Genomic DNA, 22,098 nt, shown 5'->3' on the forward strand with positions numbered 1-22,098 from the left:
TATGTCCTGCGCCGATACAACAAGCACGCTTCGCGATGTGCTGAGCCTGCTCGACTGCGTTTTTCAGATGTGAACAATAAAGTTGCTGTAGAGCACTGGATGAGTAATTGCGAAGTAACGCATGTGTGGAAAGAAAAAAATGTCGCGTTTATTTACATTCATTTGTGCGCGCTTGTTGCTCGAAGCGTCAGCGAAAAGTTCAAATTAAGGTACTGAGCGATGCTGTAGCTCCTGCGAGAAAGAAAGATGCAGCGCGTAGGCACTGTAGGAAGCTTACTTTCGTTATGATGGCACGCTGTTTGCTGCCTTGGAAAACGTTTTCTGTTTGCTGCCCTGGAAAAGGCTATGAAAGGATTTACTCTCTGTAAATAATTGCGAGATAAAACATTACGATAAAATACATAAAAATATAGGACACTTAAGTCTTGTGTTCAGGACATATTCAATATGAGCCAATTTGAAATGCTTAAATTTTTATGCTGATATGCCTATAGACAAACCTGATGCTCTTTGTACTTGCGAGTTGCAGCACGCCGAAATAACACTTGAGACTTTATTTTATATTGTACACGTACTTCGTCCTGCTGAGCTTCCTTTCCGAAGCGTGGATGGGCAGAAGAAGCTTTCCAGGTCCTTGATTTTTAGGAAACCGTGCCTCAACACAAACGAAAGAGAAGGGTCTATTGTGGCCTATGCACGTTCGCTTGCGGACAGCTCTCCTTGCACTACTCAGTTAGCGCCAAGGCTGCGATGGGGGCGCTGATGACGGGTTTTTCCGCAGCGCCGCCTGGGCAGAGTCTGAGGTCTATAGTGCAATGCCGGGCCGACCCGCGGCGTTGGTGCAGTTCGCCATAAAGGGGCCCACATACACAGCGTTGTTGGTCATCCTTCTTCACAGAGTGGAAGGGCACTGAGCTTTTTTTTTTTCTTTCATACATAACTCTCTTCGCGGAAGAGTGGGCGCGAATGAAGTAATCAGGATGAACTGCGCCAGAGCCATCGTTGCCTTTTATTCTAAGGAGAAGAAACGGTACTTTCTCAATACATTACATTTCTTGCTTGGTAATTCAAGTGACAACGACGAGCAACGTATAAGAATTCAACTGTTTAGCGGCTTACCACGTACCACGCATGTAAACTGCAATTGCACACCCCCTTAGGGGAAAGCGAAGGCGGCTTAAGCATTCGCTCCAGTATGAACTTACAAATAACTGAACTGCAGCTAGTGCAGCCAACTTGCGATGTTCACAAAATTTTTGCTCGGAAGAAAAACAGAAAGGAGAGACACCTTTCATTTTGGTGCCAGTCAGGCACGTACGCAGTATTTTTTTCCGCGGAGGGGGGGGGGGGGGGGGGTCAACCCTTGGTAGCATTTCAGTGAAAATAAGAGCGGGGGGTACCTTTACTAGCGTAAATGTGAATAATGCCCACCGGTCACCATAAAAAGGCGTAATTCCGCAAAAGAGAAATAAAAGAAGGCGTATTTCTCATAGGTAGACGCCTGTGAGATAGACCTCTCCTTTGCTTGCGAAACAAGGAACCACATCAAATGGACTCGCGCAGAAAAGAAGCGCGGGAAGAACACTGCCAAGAACAAGTGAACAAGGAACAGTGTAAAGTAGCGATTTCGAGTAGCGTTTTTTTTTATTATTAGCCCTGGAAGAACTACAGAGAAATATATATTTGCGGAACAATCACAGTTCTCTTGGATCCCTCGTTTACTGCCTACCAAGTGTCAAAACCAACTCGTATTGTTATTTGGGAAGTTGAGTAAGGATGTGCGGCTGCCAGTCCCGTGCAGCCGTGCAGAGCACAGGACGCTGCGGTTCTAGACGCACTCCGCCCATCACGGAATGTCATAATAACATCCACATAAGCATAGCAGAGAAGTGGCTAAGTCAGGAGGTTAGATTGGTAACGGTAGAAGCGTCATTCAAAACTCACGGAATCCTTCTCAATTTACGGCGGCGTTTTCTCTACTTACGGTGCGCGTGCGCGACGTTAAGGTGCGCGTCCTTTCAAGACTTTTAGTTTACCGTACGGGAAACCATAGCGCACGTAAACTGCAGAAACCCAGTAATGTTCAGAGCATGCGCAGTGATGACAACGCTCTTTCTTTACGTATGCAATGCGTTTACGTGCAATGCTAAACTAAAACTGTCTGCATCCGGCCGCAATTCGTTCCACAAACATACGGACCAGCTGACAACGAACTGAATCCCTTTCCTTGTGACTGGATCAGTCTAACAAAGAAGGTTGAACTAAAGAAGCAACAACGATGCGCGTGACTGTTGAAATAGATGGTTACAACTGAACGCATCTCGAGTTGATCGCGCGGGCACCGAATCGATGAGAAAACTGGCCTTTACACCCCATCATATCCAGCTTTAGTGGACACGTACCAACTAGCGCCCCAAGCGGCCCCGGCACGAAGCTAGCGCGTTTTCAATGGAACGAGCGGGTTTTTCGCGAATAACAAAAGCTGCAGGTCGATTATCGAAAAACGCAGGTGACAGACGTGTTCTGGAAGACAATCCACACGATCGAAATGCAGTGATCACGCTATGGCACGTAAGAATTTTGTTCCCACAGCGGTTAAAGGTTTAGCAATGGAAGCCTATGGAAACGACGAAATTTTGTACTCGATTTTCGAGGCACGAACGGTGCCTGTAATTAACCTACGACGTCTATCGTAATACGCAGTGCAGCGTATGTAGTCCGGAGACTTAGCTTTCGATTGATGCCTATCTCGACTCTCCACACATGGCGCAACACTGTTCCCAAAAGCGTTTTTTGTAACACTGTCGTGAAAATTCACGTGGTATCTATAAAAACATGAACGTACCGCTGAGCGAATCCTTGGAAGCCGTGGCCGAGTTGTAGAATCCGGCGCACCTTTCGAATCCCGTCGCGGTTGCCGTGGTTCGATTCCCGCTTCGCACTTTTTTTTTAAGCCGCATAGGGCCTAGTTTTGTAGTCTCTCTCTAGATGGCAGAATCGCAAAACCCAAGATTTGCTTTCGGTTTTGGTTTTTCCGCAGCGCATTTTTTTTAAAGCCGCATAGGACTTAGTTTTATAATCTCCTATCAAATGGCAGAAACAAAAAACTCAATATTTGCTTTCGGTTCTGGTTTTCCAGTGGTGCTGTTGAAATATTATGCTTTCTATTTTTCCTTCATAAAACGTAGCAGTATCGTGTTCATTAAGTCATCGGTTTCATGAAGATTTTAATCATTTGACATCTTAACTAGAAGCTTGCGCATGGCTTTGTGTTATGAAAAAAAAAAAAAACTTTCGTGCTTTGTAGCGTGGAACGTGGGAGAACAAAATGGCTATTCTTATTGCGTTCTTCTGGAAGGTCTGTTTTCTTCGACTTTCGGCTTAATGGCACACACTCCGAGCGAATCACGTCCACCTGTGCTCCAATGCCACCCGGTGGCCAGTGCCGATCCTATGCAACATTCGTGTGGAACAAAGGGTCTGCTAGGCTGAGTCGCTGCCCGAACGTTAATTATTTCTAAAGATTCACCGAAATAAGAAATGCACCAACTAGGAGAAGATGTGCAGCGTCTGGATTAATAGCTACTGTTAATGTGTTCCCTACAGCCAAGTGGTATCAATCCGTAGGTGTGGCCGTAAAAAACCATTTGAATAAATGTCCCGTGCTGTGTCTGCCCCGGTCTCTCTACAGAGAAGCTAGCTTGGCTAGCCGTCAGCATTTAGGATCAACATATGGTGTCCTTCGTTCGGTGCATTTGCTTTTAATGCGCAGCATTCTTTGGCGAGTACCCCAGCAATTTGGTAGCAAAATCCTGCAAAATCGTGTCTGTAACGCCAAAAGCTTGACGCATTTCCCATATAAATATATAAAAAAAAAGGGTTGGGGTGGCCAACTTGAAATTGGAAGTGGCATCAGCATAAATTTGGGCGTGATACAGAGATGGGCCAAGCTGAATTTGGTATTGATATGGGAGTGGCCCTACCTAAATTTGGAGTGAAATGTTAGTGAGCCAAGCTGAATTTGAGGCTGATATGGGAGTGGCCCCACCTAAATTTGAGGTGATATAGGGGTGGGTGAGCCTAAGTTTGGGGGAATATTGGGGGTGGGCCAGCCTGGATTTGGGGATGATATGGGAGTGGGAGAACCTAAATGTGGGGGTGATATGGGGGTGGGCCACCCTAACCATGGGCGTGATATGGGGCTGGACCAAGCTGAATCGGGGGGGGGGGGTAGGGGGGCTAACCTAAATTTGGGAGTGATTTGCGGTGGGCCATCCTAAATTTGAGGTGATAGAGGGGTGGGCCAGGCTAAGTTTGGGGCTGATATGGGGGTGGGCCAACTTGGATTTGGGGATGATATGGGGGTGGGCCAGCCTAAATTTGGAGGTAACATGGGGACGGGCTAACCTAACAATGGGGGTGATGTTTGGCTGGGCCAAGCTGAACAGGGGGGGGGGGGGTGATGGGTGGACTAACCTATATTGGGGGATGATTTGCAGTGGGCCATCCTAAATTTGAGGTGATCGAGGGGTGGGCCAGCATTAGTTTGGGGCTGATATGGGGGTGGGTCAACCTCGATTTGCAGGTGGTATTGGAGTGGGCCAATATAAATTTGGTGGTGTTGTGGAGGCGGGCCAATCTGTATTTGGGGACGATATGGGGGTGGGCCAACATAAATTTTGGGGTGCGTCGACTGGAAATTTGGGGGACGATTTATGGAAATTCGTGGGTGGACCAACTTGAAAATTAGGGGTGGCCCAATTAAAATTGGGGATTGGGCCAACTCCAAGTTTAAGGCTGGGAGAAAAGAAAATCGGGCGTGGCCAACTTTAAATTTGGGGGTGGGCCAACTTAAATTTGAGGGTGTGCCAACTTGAAATTTAGGGGTGGGCCTAATTAATGTTTGGGGGTGGGCCAATTGAAATTTGGGGGCCCGTTTACTAATAGTTAGACAACACCAGTAGTGTTTCTGCATCTTTTTCATTATCGCAAAAGTACGTACATTAATAATTGTTACTTAATACTCCTCAAGGTTAGCTACCACTCGAGCCTTCCCAGCCCACTGGGCTAATAATGTCACAGAAGTACTCTCACCGTGACAACTGCGACGTTCAATGTGGAGATCACAAGAACAAATCGCAGACCGAGCTGACCGTTTTCACACCAATGTCATCGCTAGCACTACTCGCTCGTGCTAGAGGCAACACAAGCTTACAACGATCATAATTCAACTTGCACTCGCACGCTAGTCGACACGCTCTCAGTGCACAATTTCGCCCATCATTGGATAGGACCTTGCTGGATGTTTTACTGTCATGTTGCGTCGTTTTTCACGAAGGCCGTCTCCCGAAAAGAGAATACATTTTTGAGATTGACGAGGCAAGCTAGTATATAACTCATACGAAGCAAATGTATAAACGGTTATAGTGATTTTTCAAAAATGAATATAAGTATATAAAATTTCAGGTGGTATTATTTCGACCAGGCTTGACAACGAGTTTTTCCCACCTGTCACAGGTATTTGACCGAAAACCTAACCATATTGATCAAACATGTTGCCCCAATACTACATGTGCTAAATGTACAAAAGTGCGGTGCGTGGTCACAGCTTCAAAGCCAGTCTATTTTGTGTAGGGTTGTTGATATTGTAGTAATGTGGAGTTTTCTTCTTTATAAGAGCACAAAAAGAAAAATATAACAGATGGTAGCTACGCGTAAAGTACATTGGAAGATCTGAAACCAGCAATTATTTTAATTTGTGGGTTGGTCCTCTCCACTGGTAGATCGCTGTCCGATCACTTCAAAGAATTTTGTTTGTGTGCAACTGCAGCAAAAACGAAGATACTGCCATTTCATTGCCAGGACCTTTATGCCCTCCACACACACAAGGAGGACACCAGATAATTGGCAATATCAGTTTATAAACTGACATTGTTTTGCTAATTTCAGTGTAGCGTGGTGCCGGCGGACGGAGTATTTTCTTAATATCAGTCCAGTGTTAGCAGTGAGAAGCAGTTCGGTCTACCATTCCCATGAGGGCATACTTGCCATTGTAGCGCTTTACTGTAGGACAAGTTAAGTGCTAAAAACTTGGTGTGCCTTGTCCTTTCCGCAGATCGCCCATCCATTCTGTTATGGTGACGATCAACGTTGTGTCCGTCAGGCCTCCTCCTCATTTTTAGCTTCACCATCACGAGAGTGGACAGAGAAAGGAAGCTTTCTTCACTATCAGCCCCAGCGGGATTCCACCACTCGCAACTGCTGCAATTCGCATTCAGTGGCTGGGCATGCTAACCACATCCTTAGTTTCACAATGACTAGAGTACGCCGAAAAAGTAGAGCTTTAGTCGCTATCACTACCACGAACCCATGTCAATGCAGATATAAGTACGTGCAGGGGCTGGGTATGCTAACTTCTCCGCTACCACCTGCTTCCACCACCTTAGATTTTCTAGGCATACCTGCTTCTTGTTTTGATCGCAGACCCATGCAGGATAAACGCGGATAACTAAAAAATCTCAGTGCCCTTCCACTCTGTGAAGAAACATGACCTGCAAAGCTGTGCATGTGGGCCCCTTAATGGCGAATTGCACCTCCACCGTATGTCAGCCCCGCATTGCGCTGTCTTCGGGATCGGCCCACGTATGGGGAGTGCTTAACGCCTGCTTCATCTCCGCCGCGGGTCTCACCGGCATGGCGTTACATTCGGGATCAGCCTACGTATGGGGAGCGCTGAACGCATGCTTCACCACCGCTGCGGGTCGGGCCGGTATTACGCTATCTTCGGGATTTGGCTCTACACGCGGACGCGATAGTGGGGAAAGTAGCCCTTAAGAGGAAGCTTTAGCTCTGGTGGTCCTATGTAAATAAATGTAAAAGCTGAATTCGTTTTTCTCGACAGCCACTGCATCTAATTTGACAAGGTTTGTTGCATTTAAAACAAAAACTTAAAATCTAGTGTCTGTTGGTTTCGAATTCTTGATTTAGGTCATCATTTGTTTATTCAATATTGTCAAAAATCGCAAATTTTAAGAAAACGAAACCATCAAGTTTACAACTCTCTTTCGGCAATTAAAACTGATGTCACAATTATGTACATTGTATCTAACAGCACATCTAAAGCAGACACAATGGATATATTACGCATGAATCTCAAAAAATTTAATGATATGGAAATACAGCTTTTCCACAACCCTTGTTCACAACGTGACGACTTCCCGTAAGATATAAATCGGCATATTGGATTTGTCCGCTTTGAATTGTCTAATGGATGCTGTTTACAGAACCGCGATATCAGTTCTTGATGCGGAGTTAATAATTTGTAAACTTCGTGCTTGTGTACTTTTCGCACTTTCGAATTTTTGAATATCTTTTACAAAAATTCAAGCCCTAAATAAAAATTCCGCTTCCAGTAGTCACTAGAATTTACCTTTCTGTCCCGAATCCAACAAATTTCATTAAAATCGGTCCAGGGGTTATCTAAGAAAAGCGTTTCGGCGTTTTACATCTATTTGAATAGGCCGAGTCGGAATAGGGCCCGTGTTAAAGCTTCCTCTTAACGACTTCGCTGTAAAAAAAAGAATAAAAGAACAAAAAAGAAAACCGCTGCAGCCATCAATATCGCCGCCTCAGATTTCGTCATGATGGCACCGTCACCATCGGCACGGCTCCGTGAGCAGCTACCAAGCTGTTTACTTTCGTTATCTTCCATCCCTTGGCGGCCGCGCATTGTCTCGATGCCAGCGACGCGCTATATCTGCACCATCATTCCGTCATGCATCGCTTCTGCGACCAAGCACGCTTTCGGCGGCACACGTAAGTACACTGCCGCATTGACACCGAAACATTAAAATGCTTGCCTTCGAGAAAGCAGCATGAATAAAAATGGAATGCGACTATGTGGCCACGGGGAACATGTTCACGGGGCCATATTATTGATGACAGCATCACAAAAGGCTAGATGTGGTCAGGTTGACTTTACAGGTTTGGAAGCAATGACTGACGGGCTAGTTGCTACATTATCACATAAAGAACAGCGCCTAAAGTTAGCGCAGTTTGTGTGTGTTTCCTCCATTTTGTCCCGTCGTGAACTGCTGTTCTTTCTGCGGCTTTACAGATGTTCTTTTCCTGCGTCAGTTACGCCTTCCAAGAGTGTTTACTTGGAAAATATTTTTCGCATGGCTCTTACAGAAGCATGTTTAGTCGAAAGTTTTTCGCTTGGCTGCATAATCTCGAGGACGGGCTCTAAACTGCTCATTTTCTTTAGCCACATAAGAACCATTACTAAAAATTTAATTAACGTAGCTTTGTTAATTACGCAAACAACTTCTCAACTTACACCGCCCATCTAGAGATTACCAATCTGAATACTCGAATGATAAAATGATGTTAACATTGTTTGTATCGTTTCAATAGTTTTGTTTCATGCACTTAAAAGCAGCCTGCATATTGATGGTGCTGTAGACTTCTCATAAAGTAAGTGTGAAAGCTTGGACAGGTTATCTTGGCACAAATCAACTTCATGAGCTTAAGCACATGGCCCAACCTTGCACGTCTGTCTTTACAACCGATTCTCATACATTATACAAGAAGCACCTCAGCGCTACGGCACATCCCACAAGGTGTGCGAGAACATTGTGCGCGCTCCCGATTAGGTTTCTGAGCGTTGGTGGCATCAGGCTCGGTTTCCTGGCATCATAAGGAATAAAAACAGCTTCCTGGAGGAAAGCATTGGGTACATTTTCAGTACTTTGTAACGTATGGATAAGCACGGATATGTACGTTAGAAAGAAAAGTACTGAAATATTAATGTGAGGATTTCGCTGGATGTATTTTAGCTGTCTAATGATAAGATATTAAGAAAAAAATACTGTGATTTTGTGACAGTTAAGGCTGACATGAAACATGAGCTGCGACACAGTACCCTGGTGGAACTGGCCCCTGGACTACAGGGCTACATTGAACCACGATATGCTGGTTTGATAAATACCAGTAATTGGAAAGTGGTTCGCTCTTGAATTTCCTGTATGTCGGCGTCGCTGTGCAGTGTTGGGGGCCCTTTTTAAACCACAAGCATTATGTTTCAGCTAATATTGAAAGCAACTGTACTCTGTTTTTTAAGGGAGGGTGGGCTTTTTTTAGCGTCTAACTACAGTTGCAAAGTTACCAGTTAGTTCAAGATGCGCCTGCATGTGTTTCTAATATCCAGTATGTTGTCACGGATTCAATAGCGAAAGAGCGTTATCTTATCAGATTGCGCACGTGAAGCGAATACTGGCGTACATTCTCCATCACATTTGACGACCCGAGATTGCGCTGCAATGTACGAGCATTCCAGTCTGACGAACCGACGCCTTGATCCGTAGATCGGAATTAGAGGAAGCACTTTGCGCGCAGCCATCGTTATGTTTGAGTGTTATTTTCTTTTCCAGCGCAAGCTCATCTTATAATGAGTAACATTCGTGACTGACTCTTTCGGAAGTGTTTTGTTCTTGACATTACTACAACGTGAGAGTATAGAGGTGCTCCATCTTCATTGAGTGAATACTGGGAAACGGACTATAGCCTTTTCTTGCGTCTGCATTTGCACATTTACCGCACCAATTTATTTTTCATAACTTACTTTTTAATTTGGGGGGCTGTAAAGCACAGCAACCTTTTATTAACACGGTGTTTTAATAACACAGAAAATGTATATGCTTATTAGTCGCTTTCACCTCATGGTAACGAATCTATATAAAGACATACTGATGATAATTAAAAGCATATACGTTTGACAACGTTTCATCTGAGTTCCCCTTTGCAAGGTCATACAGACTTGCAGGTGGTTCGTATCGGGGACCCTCGACAGATGTCCAACCTCCAAACAAAGTGTTATTCCGAATGTTTCATTTCAGGAAGGCGTGTTACCCTCCTGTCTTTCATTCCCGTTCGCAAACACACATAAGACGAAAGTGCTGCGTGAAGAGCGTCGTTAGTCCAGGCCAACGAGCTACCGTAACTCACCTCGCCTATATCGCTGTCATTTAGGCTTAGATAAGAAATATATATATTTCAAATCGACGCATCACGAATACAAAAAGAGCTGCCCGCGACCAGCCCAGCTAGGTTTCTTTCATTTCGTACTTCGTCGTAGCGGCTAATAGTAGCTCATGAAGCAGAGCACTGAGTGTGGATATGGCAGAGAAGGTGTTCTATATACTGTCTCGTCACCCGCCTAAAATTGCCCGCCGTGCTACTGGCCATTCCTAGAAAATTGTATATGTGACGCCCAGGCATTTGCAACACAGAAACTGTTTTGCGATGGGAGAGTCCAGGTGAGGGACAGGGTGGTTAAGGAGATAAAGACACGCTATTTTCTGCAGTAACTTAGGAATGCATGAATGAATGCCTTCATTTATTGAGAAAAAGGAGGAGCAAGCATCAGTGGAAGCACGTCTTAGCAGATTGGGAAAGAAGCGGGCGACAAAGGGTAAAAGCTGACGCCCGGGTTGCAGGCGAAGTCGCAGCTTAGGGGCGAGAGAATATAAGCAAGAGTTGGTGAAACCAGTTGAATTCCAATGTAGATGTGTGATGTGCCGAGTAAATGATTGGAGTCACCGCCCAGCATCCGTCCTTTGCGGCAGTATAAGCTCCCGCCGTTCATGGTAACAAACCTTTACTGAAAACCAATCTTCGCAATTACTTATTCATCAGCCATGCCTAGCCACGTATTCCTTAGTGGCAGGGCCTGTGGATTACAACTACGCTGTCCCGACAAGTTACGACTATAACATGACGCTTGCGGTTACGGATGCCATACTCGTGACTCTTACTATACTACTACTATACTGCGCGAATACTGTAAACATGGGTTTACTGCACAAGTTAGTGAACAGACATTTTAGAACCGCGTTTTTCGCCTTACATACGCGCAACGCAAGCACCACTGCAGCAAGTTAGGGTGCGCGTCCCTTCAAGACAGAGACGCGAACGCAAACATAAGAACGCGTTTGAAGACAGGGTCTTGGGCGTCGTGCCAGACATATCCAAGCCAACAATATGTTAACAATCATGCCGTCGTTTCTATGCAAAGAGGTTATCTATTTAAACTTCTGGAGTGACAGTCCAATCCGCCACCTACGGGAGCGCGTGAAGCCGCCGGGGGCCACATTGTTAGAGAAAAAGGAGCGCGGCCACAGTGCGTGGCTGTGGTATACGCGCGACGCAACCTGCGCTTGCGGTTCTGCGATGGAAAAATAAAATGAAACCCCTTAAGGAAGTATATCAGTGCGCCACTGTGTGTCGCTGTTGTCAAAAATAAAATGTCATGGTGGTGGGTGCCTTGTGTTCTGTGTACAATATGTTGCGAAAACTGAAACACAGTCGTTTCCTGTTTTCTTCATTCAGTAACCTGCCGCGTGCACCGGCACTGTAATGCGCTTTCGTCGATACGTGGTGCGGGCCCGTATTGACACAACGACATGACCTCGAAATATAGTATCCTTGTGCCATTTCTTAAAAAAATCACTATTTGTGTAACTGAGAGTTTTTGGTTCAAACCTAGAAAACAAGAAAAAAATATTCAACGGTAGGTCTCATTTTTGTCCGGCATTTCAGTTCTAGCTGAAAAGAGCCGGTGAAAGCAAATTTACGATAAAGCTAAGGCGACCCACAATCTGCACGCATCCGCAAGCCTACATGCGCTCCAATGACAATAACCTGTCAAAGTTAAGGTCATGTGTCAGCTGGCGGATCAAGCAATCTTTACTTTTTTTTCGTTCTGCATCCGTTCTGCCTGCGTCTGAGGCAAGAACGTGAAGTGGGAAGGCAGATAAACAGAAATTGGTGGAGGCAGGTGGTAGTGTAATGGTTAGCGTGCCCATCTCCCAAATGCAAGATGGTGCATTTGGGAGATGGGCTCGAATCCTGGTGGTTTGTTTGTGAAGACAGCTTTCTGTGCTCTCTGGTGACTGCGAAGCTCAGAATGAGGCGGCAGCCTGACGACAACGGTCGCCGTCAACGTAACAGAATAAGCGTGCGTGCAAGGTCACACCTAAAGCCGAAACCACATTCAGAGGAAATACACTATGCTCTCGCCGACAAAAAAAAAAAAAAACGTGACGAGTAACGAGCGGTGTTGATGAGCGAGGCTGTAGACGGATAATGTCACCACAGACAGGACCACGCTCCAATCCCGTTGCTCAGCGGAAATATACATAGACAGCGTGTCAACTAGCGTGTAAGTGATGCTTCATTAAGGTCGCTGCGTGTTTGTGTTGTGTTTAGCAGGAGCGAGTAGTGTAAGAGATGACACTGGGAGAGACGGCGGTGAGCGAAGTCTGCGAAAAGTAATTGAGGATAGCCATATCGAACGTTGACGCCATGTTGAATAAAGCCTGCGACTTCATTTGCTCAGCCGCCAGAAAGGCTTGAGTGGTAGCATACCACTGGGCGTATTTGGTACCCACAGCGATAAACACACACTTTGCGGAAGTAAACAGAGGAAAGGGACGTAGTGAGTTGGCCGCCCTTTTCGATCTCTGCCATAGTTTTAAAAATGAATGTGGCGAAGTGTGACGCACAAAATAGTATATGTCAGCCCAAATGAATCAGCGTGGTCTTACTTGCGCGACACGCCATGGTGGCCTCCCACCAGGACATCATGAAGTTGCAGCGATGAGAGTTTTCATTGGGCACTTGAGAATAAAACCGAGCTCATCAGACACATCCGAGGGACATTTCTAGGGTGCAAGAGCACATCGCCCCCCCCCCCCCCCCAAAAAAAAAAATGTAAGTCGCGAATATAAGCTTACGAATAGGCACATCATAAGACCGAGCACTACGGCGCTTGTTGATCTTGTTTAGGATGACGTCAGCATTTCATTCAGCGTTTATTTCTGAGAAAATGAGTTGAAGTTCCGTTTATTTGCATCACAATGGCAGTCGTAATCAGGCAAACATTGACAGCATTTCATTAGAGAGTGCCTGTCTAGTCTGTGGAGATTACGTATGACAATGACAACAAACACAGAAAGCTTTCCTTACATCGATTCGCACATACATGGGATCCGCATAATTTTTTGACTGTCAATATAGATGCTTAAGAATGGCGCTCATTAACGCAATATTTCCATTCACAGTGAGCAAAAGCGGCTGTCGTATCCACAGTAGAAATTATTTAAATGGCTTTAATCCCATGCACATTATATCATTGCCAACTTCCGTGGGCTTGGAGTCGTGAAAATGGGATACACTTGACAGGGAAATCAGGAGGTTGATGAACGGCAAGAAGGCAGAAGCTTGCACAAGACCTCAGGGATATAAAATGACTTTTTGAGCAGCTTGGTCAGGGGGCCACGCAATGGTTTCCACGTCTATTAAGTATCCTCAAAAAATGCGGGCATTTTGGGAAAGGTGAAACCGCTGCAAATTTCATCACAGCATTAGCCTAAATATAAAAGATGACTTAAAAATAAGACACCATAACGTTGACAGGGTGGCCAAATTTTGGCACAAATAAATTGGCTGTTGAAGCAGTTCAGCTGAAACGCAATGGTGCGAAGTAAGGCGAGAATGTCGGCAAGTGTTGAACAAAGGTCAAGTAGGTCCTGTGGCCGACGCCAGCGCTCGGCAGCTGTCAAGCGACTGCACGTATTAGCGAGATGCCTAGTCGTCAGTATAGTTACAGTATGATTCGAGTCTGAAATATAGGATGCGGACTCCATCACATTGAACACAGTGCATTCTATGGTGTCATTCTTCGACAGATGGTACCGATTCTCGCGCAATGAGGGTGGGAACAAATTGTCTCACGTGCCGGCTGTCACCTTCCTCCTACTGCCAACATTCCTTCCCCTCCGTAGTTGCTTAGCTTTTAATGGGTTCGGCTGCTAATCACGAGGTCTCGGGATCAAATCCCAACCACGGCAGCCGTATTTAAATGGGTGTGAAATGCGAAAACCCGCCTACATAGGGTTAGGCTCACGTTAAAAAATCCCAAGTGGTCTAAATTATTCCCGAATCCTCCACTACGGCGTGCCTGCCTCAAAACGAAATCGTGGTTTTGGCAAGTAAAACCTCATAATGTGTTATGTCACATTCGTTAAGGATGTCCTGGTCAGACGCACAACTCTTGAATATAATTAAGTGTCAGGAGCTGTGCGCGAGGTCTTTGAGTATGTGGATAGCCTTTATGGCGTTCGATAGCTGCTAGTATACATTGCGGCTATATAATAAAGGCGGAACGGCAACATGGTAGAGAATGTGGAGAATATACAAATCCCGCATATATTACTGCACAATAACTTTAAATAGCGTTCTTGCTTCACGCACGTGGATAACCGCCATAGGAGACGACTTTGGAAACTAACTGCAAGTACTGTATATGTCGTACCCAAGGGTGTACCTTGCCTGGTGGCCAGTAAATGTGACGTAATATTGCGAGCAGCCTCGGCCATAGCATGCTAACGGACGACGACACAGACTGAAGTGACTAGCGCAAGAGGCAGGGGACACTAAAAACGCTACAAGGACAAGCGCCCAGTTGGAAGTTTGCGCTTATCCTTGTCGCCTCTTTAGTGTCCTGTGTCCACTATTGCGCTAGTTACTTTAGCATGGAATACCAACTAGCTCGGTCTCACACCCTGCCACGACACAGGGCCAGTTTGCTCAACTCTTGTGCCGTGACTTTTGTGTCAAGGTAAAAACCAACATTATCCATGCATATGTCTTAATACTTAAGCACATCTAGATTTGCAGCTGCGGCGGTAGCCCATGAGTGCCCATTGAAAAGTTGTTAGTGAAATAATTGTGTGCGCCTGAACGAATTCGATAGGGCAAAATCAAAATTCGTCCACGACGACGTCTCTAGTAGATGCTGTGCGATGTTCGGACGTTAACAATGTGTGCCAACAGAAGAAAGGCTGTCCCGAAGTGCTTCTGACGGTTAGGCTAGCTTCTTTGCTCCATAGAATGAAAAAAAAAGAAAAAAAGGAAAATAAAAAAAGAACAAGAAAAAAAAAGAACCGCATCAAAAGCCCAGAATCAACCATTGCTCGTCGCGACTAAACGCTCTTAGGATGACGAGTAATTTCCAGGCGACGAGCGAATACACTTTATCAAGAACACTGATAACGCCGGCGGGACAAGCATTGTGGCGAAGTTCAATGCGCAGGGATAGCTTTTTTTTGTTTGTTTGGTTGACGTCATCACGCGTCACCGCGGGAAGTTTGAAAAGTTGAAGGTCAGTACGCCACGTGGTGGCACTCACGCGAACTAAACCCTTGTGTCCAGAAAAGCTGGATACGAAGATGCCGATAACTACCGTCATCCAAGAGAAGTGAAAGATGCAGCAATATGTTGAGCGCCGAATCATTGTGAAGTCTCAAGAATGATTTGGCGGCGCTTTAGGAATGTGTGTGAGGTGTGGTGGCGCGGGTAGGGCGGGGGGGGGGGGGGTACGTACCCCCCCCCCCCCCTTTGGGTACGTGCCTGGTGCCAGCACAAATTCGTATATGCAGGGTATATATCATGCACGAAGATTTAAAAATATCAAATGTCACGTAGCTGGACAGAACAAAGGTAATGTTATTTGCCGTCGCTTGGAAGTATCCTACTCTTTTCATTCCACCTAATTATATAATTAGTCTGAATTAATCAGTCCACTACTCAAATATCATAATTAGATTGGAAGTGTCCATGAAAATTTCTAGAGCAACATGAAAAGCTCTCGATACACCTTTCTGTTGCATAATACGTTCTGCATAGTAGTGTTTTTCGAGCGTGAAAGGAGCCCGCAAATACACGGAAATTGCCGCATGATTGGCTGTTAGATACACTTTGCGTGTACTAATTATGTATTTAAGCGGAATGCCAGAAATAATGTGGATATCTCCTAGCGACGGCAAACAACATTACCTTGGTTCTGTCCGGCTACGTGGAATTTGCATATTTTTAAAATCTTGGAGTATGAAAGTTGGGATATCCTGTATAGTTTCTCGTTTCGTATACGTGTACTCCGTTCCGTAATTGTGTTTTGTTGCCGTATTGATGCTCAATATGTAGCAATTGATTAATGTTTCTTTCTTTTTCTTTTTCGTCTAATTTTTAATCCCTTGGCTTGTGTTGCATAGTTGTCTTACATTTCTACCTTTCTTGTTTTTGTTTTACTGTGCAGCAAAACTACGTCTTCAGTGTTGTTCCTGGGCACATTGATTGATTGATTGATTGATTGATTGATTGATTGATTGATTGATTGATTGATTGATTGATTGATTGATTGATTGATTGATTGATTGATTGATTGATTGTATTTGCTTTCCTGCACGTCAAACAGACAGACAGACTAAAATTATCCAAGCGACACTGACCGCAGCGTCTCGTAGAAAGCTTGCGTTTAACAAAGGACTCTAAAAATACGTTAAGGCGTCCTTATTGCCGAGCTGTATAATTTTTCGTCTCTCATGCGCAAGTGCCAACAATAATGTATTTAGCACAAAAAGCACCATCACAGAGAGGGGAGGACATAAATACTGGACGAGCGGTCATTTTCAACAATTCATTTTTTTGCAGACAGTAAGCACATAAGAGGTATTCTTTTTTGTGTAACTAATGCGGACCGCGCATGTTCTCGCAACTCGCATAAAGCTAACGACACAAACAAACACTTTCCAGAGAACAAATTTCTCAATCAAACTAACCTACTGACGTGTCAGGTGTGTCAAAATGCGCCAAATTCATTGTTGTACGACACGCTATAATTAGACCAACAGCAAGAAACTGCGAACTTTCTTATTGGGTGACAATGTGTGCTGTCGAAGCCCCGAACGACTAGGTGGTGTGATGAGATTAGGAAGTTTGCAGCCGTAGGATGAAGTCGGCTGAGAGGAAGACCACGTGTTACTGGGGATTGTCGGGAGGGGCGTGCTCTCTTTCGTAGAGCACCTACTCGCACCGATTGCGACAATCGTGGCGTATGATCTGACAGGGACAGCCGTTTAGCCCTTTCAGAATTATAGAACATCTTGGGCGCCGCTCACCGAAATGCTGTATCCCAGATTCGCCTTGTCGGTCATGTTGAACGTACTGAGCGCTGCGTTGAAAACGTCTGCCGCTGCGCTCTGGTCGCCGCTGCACCTGACGACATTGCGCAGTGATGGGGGCGCTGTGTGCGTGTGCGTCTTGATGATGACGTAATCGACTGCGCTGAATATTTCGTCGAGGCTGTAGGCGCTGAGTCGTGACTTCACTGGCGGGACGGTGACAATGAGGCGCAGACCAGAGCTGTTAAGCCAGCTTATCAGCCGAAAGAAAATGCCCTTGGTGTAGACGGGACGGCTGCATGCGTCTCCCGGATAGTTCCAGTCCACATTTATTCCCTGCGGGAAATAATAGGGGTAATGAATCAACCAATCAATACATAAATCAATCGATCGATCATTCAACTGTATATTTCACGAGCCTAGGAAGAATGTCCAGGTCTGAATAGTGCCGAGAACAAAAACGAGAACAAGTTAAAGAAAACTACAAGAGGACATAAGTAAAAACGAGCGAAATGACGCAAGGACGAACAGACAGAGAACATTTTTGCAAAATACAAAGGAAAAAAAACAAACAAGTTTAAATGAAAACACAAATATTAATTATCAACTATTCAACAAAATGCAAGGTAAATGTAGATTCGAAAAAAAGACAGAAAAATCAGGGCAAATTGAAACTAATATATAAACAGCGACTAAAAAATATTGAGATCAACAAAATTAATATTGAGCAATCTTTGTATTTCATGAACAGTCCTGTGTTCGCTGTGATAAACAGGAATGTGAAATGGTCTATCTTACACGAAACTCGAAGCACGATGTAACTCCAGAGTAGTTCGTAGTAACTGAGCACACCAAGAAGAAGAACAATCCCTACTTACTACTTACTGCTTACAACTTTACTACAACTACTACTACTACTGCTTGTAGTAGTAGCAATACTAGTAGTAGCAGTAGCAGCAGCACAGCAGCAGTAGTAGTAGTAGTAGTAGTAGTAGTAGAAGAAGTAGTAGTAGTAGTAATGGTAGTAGTAGTGGTGGTGGTAGTAGTTAGAAGCAGTAGCAGTAGTAGTAGGAGGAGGTGGAGGAGTTAGTAAATAAAGAATGAGAGTAACATTAGTAATCATACCGACACACTCAAGGAATAGCATGATACAAGTGCAATTAAAGAAACTGATGACCAGAATACCATCGCGCAAGCGTAATACATTTAAACGTACAATTATAAAAGGCCTACTAAGAGCACATTGTTCACCATGAAAAAAAAGAAAGAACCGATGGCACTAAATGTGATGGCAACCGAAAACCACCTATATAGGAAGACAAATTATATGCACGCACTAGTTATTACAGACGATTTGTCGCCAAGCAATGCTCGTTAATATTATTACGTGACAATAAAGTAGGCAGAAACTACGTGTGCCCCAAACACTGGTCAAGGTGGAAGCCAACCCACGTAAACTCGCAGGCGCGTCGTCGCCTTCATCCAGTGGCAGCCCTTCTTTTTCAATCGTCACGTACAGCTTTCGTGCCGTTTCCTCCATCTTGCTGAATTTCCCGGAGTTAGTTTTGCCATAATAGTTATCGCTCGGCGCAAGACGCGCCTGGTTGTACCGGAACCTTCTGGACTCCTGCCGCCGATTCTAGCTGCTGTCGTACATGCTGTCGCCGAAGCTTGTGTGATCAGGGCTCACACGCGACACGAATAATGTTGTCACCACATTCTGGAACGCACCCGACCGCCAGCGATGGCGCCGAAATCTCCGCCGAGTCGCGCAAGAATAGCCGACGCGCGTCACCCGTAGATCAGATTTCTACGTCCGACGAGTGCGGCTTCCTCTTTCGTCGCGCTTGAGCGTTACTCGCTTTTTTCTGACCGCAAGTTCCAATAAAGAGCTAGTCTTCCGAGTCACGCCTATCACAGTATCTCGTTCTTCACTGTCATGAGAACGCGATGTACGATCACTTAACATCCATCAATTATGTGCCGATAAGCGCGATAGTAGCAACAAAGAAAGGTGCCACAGCTCACACCGTGCACGCTTCCCGCGCTCGCGTCGGCTGCGCAGTCAGCGCGGAGACCCGGCACAAGAATAGCGGTGACCTCGTTCATAAGCGCAGCTGTCGTCAAAACAATAACCAGAGTACAGCTTCCAGCCGACTATCTTATATGTCAGTAATTCTTGATTTCGTAATACGATTTCGTTTAAATGCCCGGAATACGATATCAATGAATAGCTTACCTCCCATAATTCGCTACTGCCAGCATGATCAGACGAGACTGTCGCGAGCCTATACAGACGGTAAGTGGTTGAGGCCACCAACGAAAGGTTGGCGCTGTCCTCGCGCTCTCCCCCGACGGTGAAGTACACGGTAATGTTATTCGTGCGGTGCTTGAGTTGGCCGTTGTTCTTCAAAGTCCGCAGTGCGTTCGCGTAGCTCTCGACGCTCCGGTACTTCTGCGCGATCTCGCCGGAGGTCCCGTGCACTCCGTAGCTGTACACGACGATCGAAGAGCAGTAGTCTAGCGGCAGATGGGAGGGCAGGTACTCCTCCTGGGAGCGTCGATATCTGCGAGTTCCCGAGCGGCCATCAGGCATTCTGCGCAGCTCCACGAGCAGCACTTGTGATAGCGCGACCATTCATTTATTTATTTATTTATTTAAGTATAGCGCTATTAGGAATTACAGATTACAGAAGCTAGAGGTAAATAACAAAAAAGCAGAATCCAAAGTAAGACGGTATACATTAGGCATGATATACAATAGCATAATAGGACAATAAATTTTATAGCAGAACTTCCTATAAAAAGTAATCATCTACTTGCGATAAGCTGCACAAAAAGCACAAGAAAGTCATACCTCCAAAATGTATTAGTTTCTAAAAAGTTAGAAACGGATGTATCAACGGCGGGTGTGGCTGACCGTGGGAGGTGATTCCACGCTATAGTATAGATGTTTTCGGGTAGAAAGCACGTAAACGCGTTGCCGTATTCGGCGTCAACGTGAACTCCTCTCTGATCTTGTGAAACGCCAGCCGGATTCTTTCGCAACGGCATAGACCGCCGGAACGCACGTTGTGTAGCTGGAGGAATACGTGACCGCGGCTCGAACAGTAAAATTCGGCGGTTATTGTGCGCAGTTTAAAAGGCATTGATGGGCTAGTCGGTGGGCCATGACATCTCACACGTACACGCACACAAAGAAAGGACATGCACACAAGGAACGCAACGTTGTACACAAGAAATATATGAAAAAAAAAACAAGAGCAATTCTTGAAGCAATAGAAATTGATAAATGAAAAGACAGGTGTATCAGTTGCCCCGAGGTATTACCGTCTGACAAAGCGCGCCGCTGTCTTGCACTTCGATTATTCCTAGAGGGGGAATCCAAGAAAAACATGTCATCTTTTTTGTGTATGTTTTACTCTGGCTCTCGTTGAGGCCTCACTGCGGTCAGATCACGTGCGCCTCTCGAAGGACACTACAAAGAGGCGGGTCTTTGAACAACAATGCAGTAGTTGCAGTATTTGTGTATGTCCTTTCGGTGCGTGTGTGCACGTGTCAGATGTAAGTGCGCTGCTTCGATATCAGTGCGCAGTTCGACGAATAGTGCGCGGGCAGGTGGACGGGAGACAATGACGCCACAGTATAAAACCGCGAAATGCCACAATTGCCATTCAGTCCATCTTGTTTACTTTTTCGCCGATTGAAATGACAGGCATGCGAAGGCATGCCCGCCCGCGTGGTGAATGCGCCAGTGCTGTACCATACAGCGCCACCTATGAATGCTCACTTAGCGTTCAAGACGCAGATTACTGGCCGCAATTGTACATCGTTCGGTCTCGGAGCAGGCGGGATCGCTGGCAGCCCGTAATGGGGTGGTGGAGGGCCTAACTCTGGCGCAATCTTTCTGCTGCAGAACTGTTCCACGGTCTCGCCCGGCAGCAGGAGGAAGTTCTCTTCAGGGTCATAGGTTTCCCTCGGTAAGCCCGGCGATGTCATCTTTGCAGAAAGATAAAACAACGACAATGTCGAAAAATCATTGCAAGAGTCCAGGTGCAAACAACCTTCCCAAGCGTTTTCTTTTAGACTGACAAACATATTTTTTAAAGCACAATCCTAATCCTTGCAGATATTTGCACCACAAACCAAAATACCATAACTGAATAATCAACAAAGCCTTATTACGTTTATAATTAATTACTTTTAAAGTATAGAGTGAGTGAGTAAACGTTATTCTAATATGGAAATTTGGAAACTTGGAAGTGCCTCCTTATCACACTGCGCACACGGACAAAGCAGATAAGCTTATGCTGAGGGCAGAAATTGTTGTTGCTTAGCCAAATCATGCTGGTCGGTGGAATTTAGTGCGTCGTGCGCTTCCAGCATAAACGAAGCCTAAATTTTGATGGCAAGGGAGGTGTAGCATCATTCGAAAATCCGCAGCTTAACACAGCTGCGTAGCTCCTACGTTTCAGCGCTGGGCATGTTGTTAACCTCGATTCAATAAGGTTAGCAGCGGTCGCGCATTCTGTCTGACCAATTTTGAACAAAAAATATTTAGCGACTTCTTTTTCTAAGACTTTCTTTTATTGGTTGCACGCCCCTGCTCAATCTGCTCTATTGTAAGCGGTACGGCTTGCGACCTCTACAACAAAGTGACCTCTATAATGAAGGATTTCGGAGGTCCCGAACACTTTGTTACAAAAGCGTTTGACCGCAATATCACGTGAAAATTGTTTTCGTGTGAACCATGAAAGCATTCTGCTCAATATTTGAAAACCATTCGAAAATTATTTTGGACTCAATTCTATTTGCCCATAGCACTCGACTCGTATTCGTATTCCATTCTGTTTCCGAAATTGACGCACCCCTACAAAGGGATGGAGGTCCAAAATACCCGCGTTGCAAGTGTTGGCACACTGCGTGCGCGAATCCACGGTGATTTGGAAATCGCGCACCATGTTTGTTTTTTCTTCTTTTTTTCCCACACACTGTCGATACGCTGATATGCCGCTGATACTTACTTGCGTGTCCCGTTGATACCCAAGTAAATGTGAGACAAGGGCAGCTGACTTCA

At 45.4% G+C, this 22,098-nt stretch overlaps 2 protein-coding genes across 2 annotated transcripts in view; both read right to left on the minus strand.

The window, feature by feature from the left end:
* Positions 1 to 17,868, minus strand: part of LOC129387711 (uncharacterized) — a 29,829-nt gene extending 11,961 nt beyond the window's left edge. The window contains exon 1 of the mRNA XM_055077157.1: positions 17,019 to 17,868. Coding sequence (XP_054933132.1) covers positions 17,019 to 17,054 — 36 coding nt within the window. The 5' untranslated portion in view covers positions 17,055 to 17,868. The remainder of the gene's footprint in view (positions 1 to 17,018) is intronic.
* Positions 17,433 to 22,098, minus strand: part of LOC129387813 (uncharacterized) — a 40,985-nt gene continuing 36,319 nt past the window's right edge. Inside the window, exons 4-6 of the mRNA XM_055077386.1 lie at positions 20,812 to 21,020; positions 19,261 to 19,588; positions 17,433 to 17,459 (exon numbers count right to left, since the gene is read on the minus strand). Of these exons, the coding sequence (XP_054933361.1) occupies positions 17,433 to 17,459; positions 19,261 to 19,588; positions 20,812 to 21,020 (564 nt within the window). The remainder of the gene's footprint in view (positions 17,460 to 19,260; positions 19,589 to 20,811; positions 21,021 to 22,098) is intronic.

This window comes from Dermacentor andersoni, chromosome 2 (genome assembly GCF_023375885.2).
Source record: "Dermacentor andersoni chromosome 2, qqDerAnde1_hic_scaffold, whole genome shotgun sequence".
Classification (NCBI taxonomy): Eukaryota; Metazoa; Arthropoda; class Arachnida; order Ixodida; family Ixodidae; genus Dermacentor; species Dermacentor andersoni.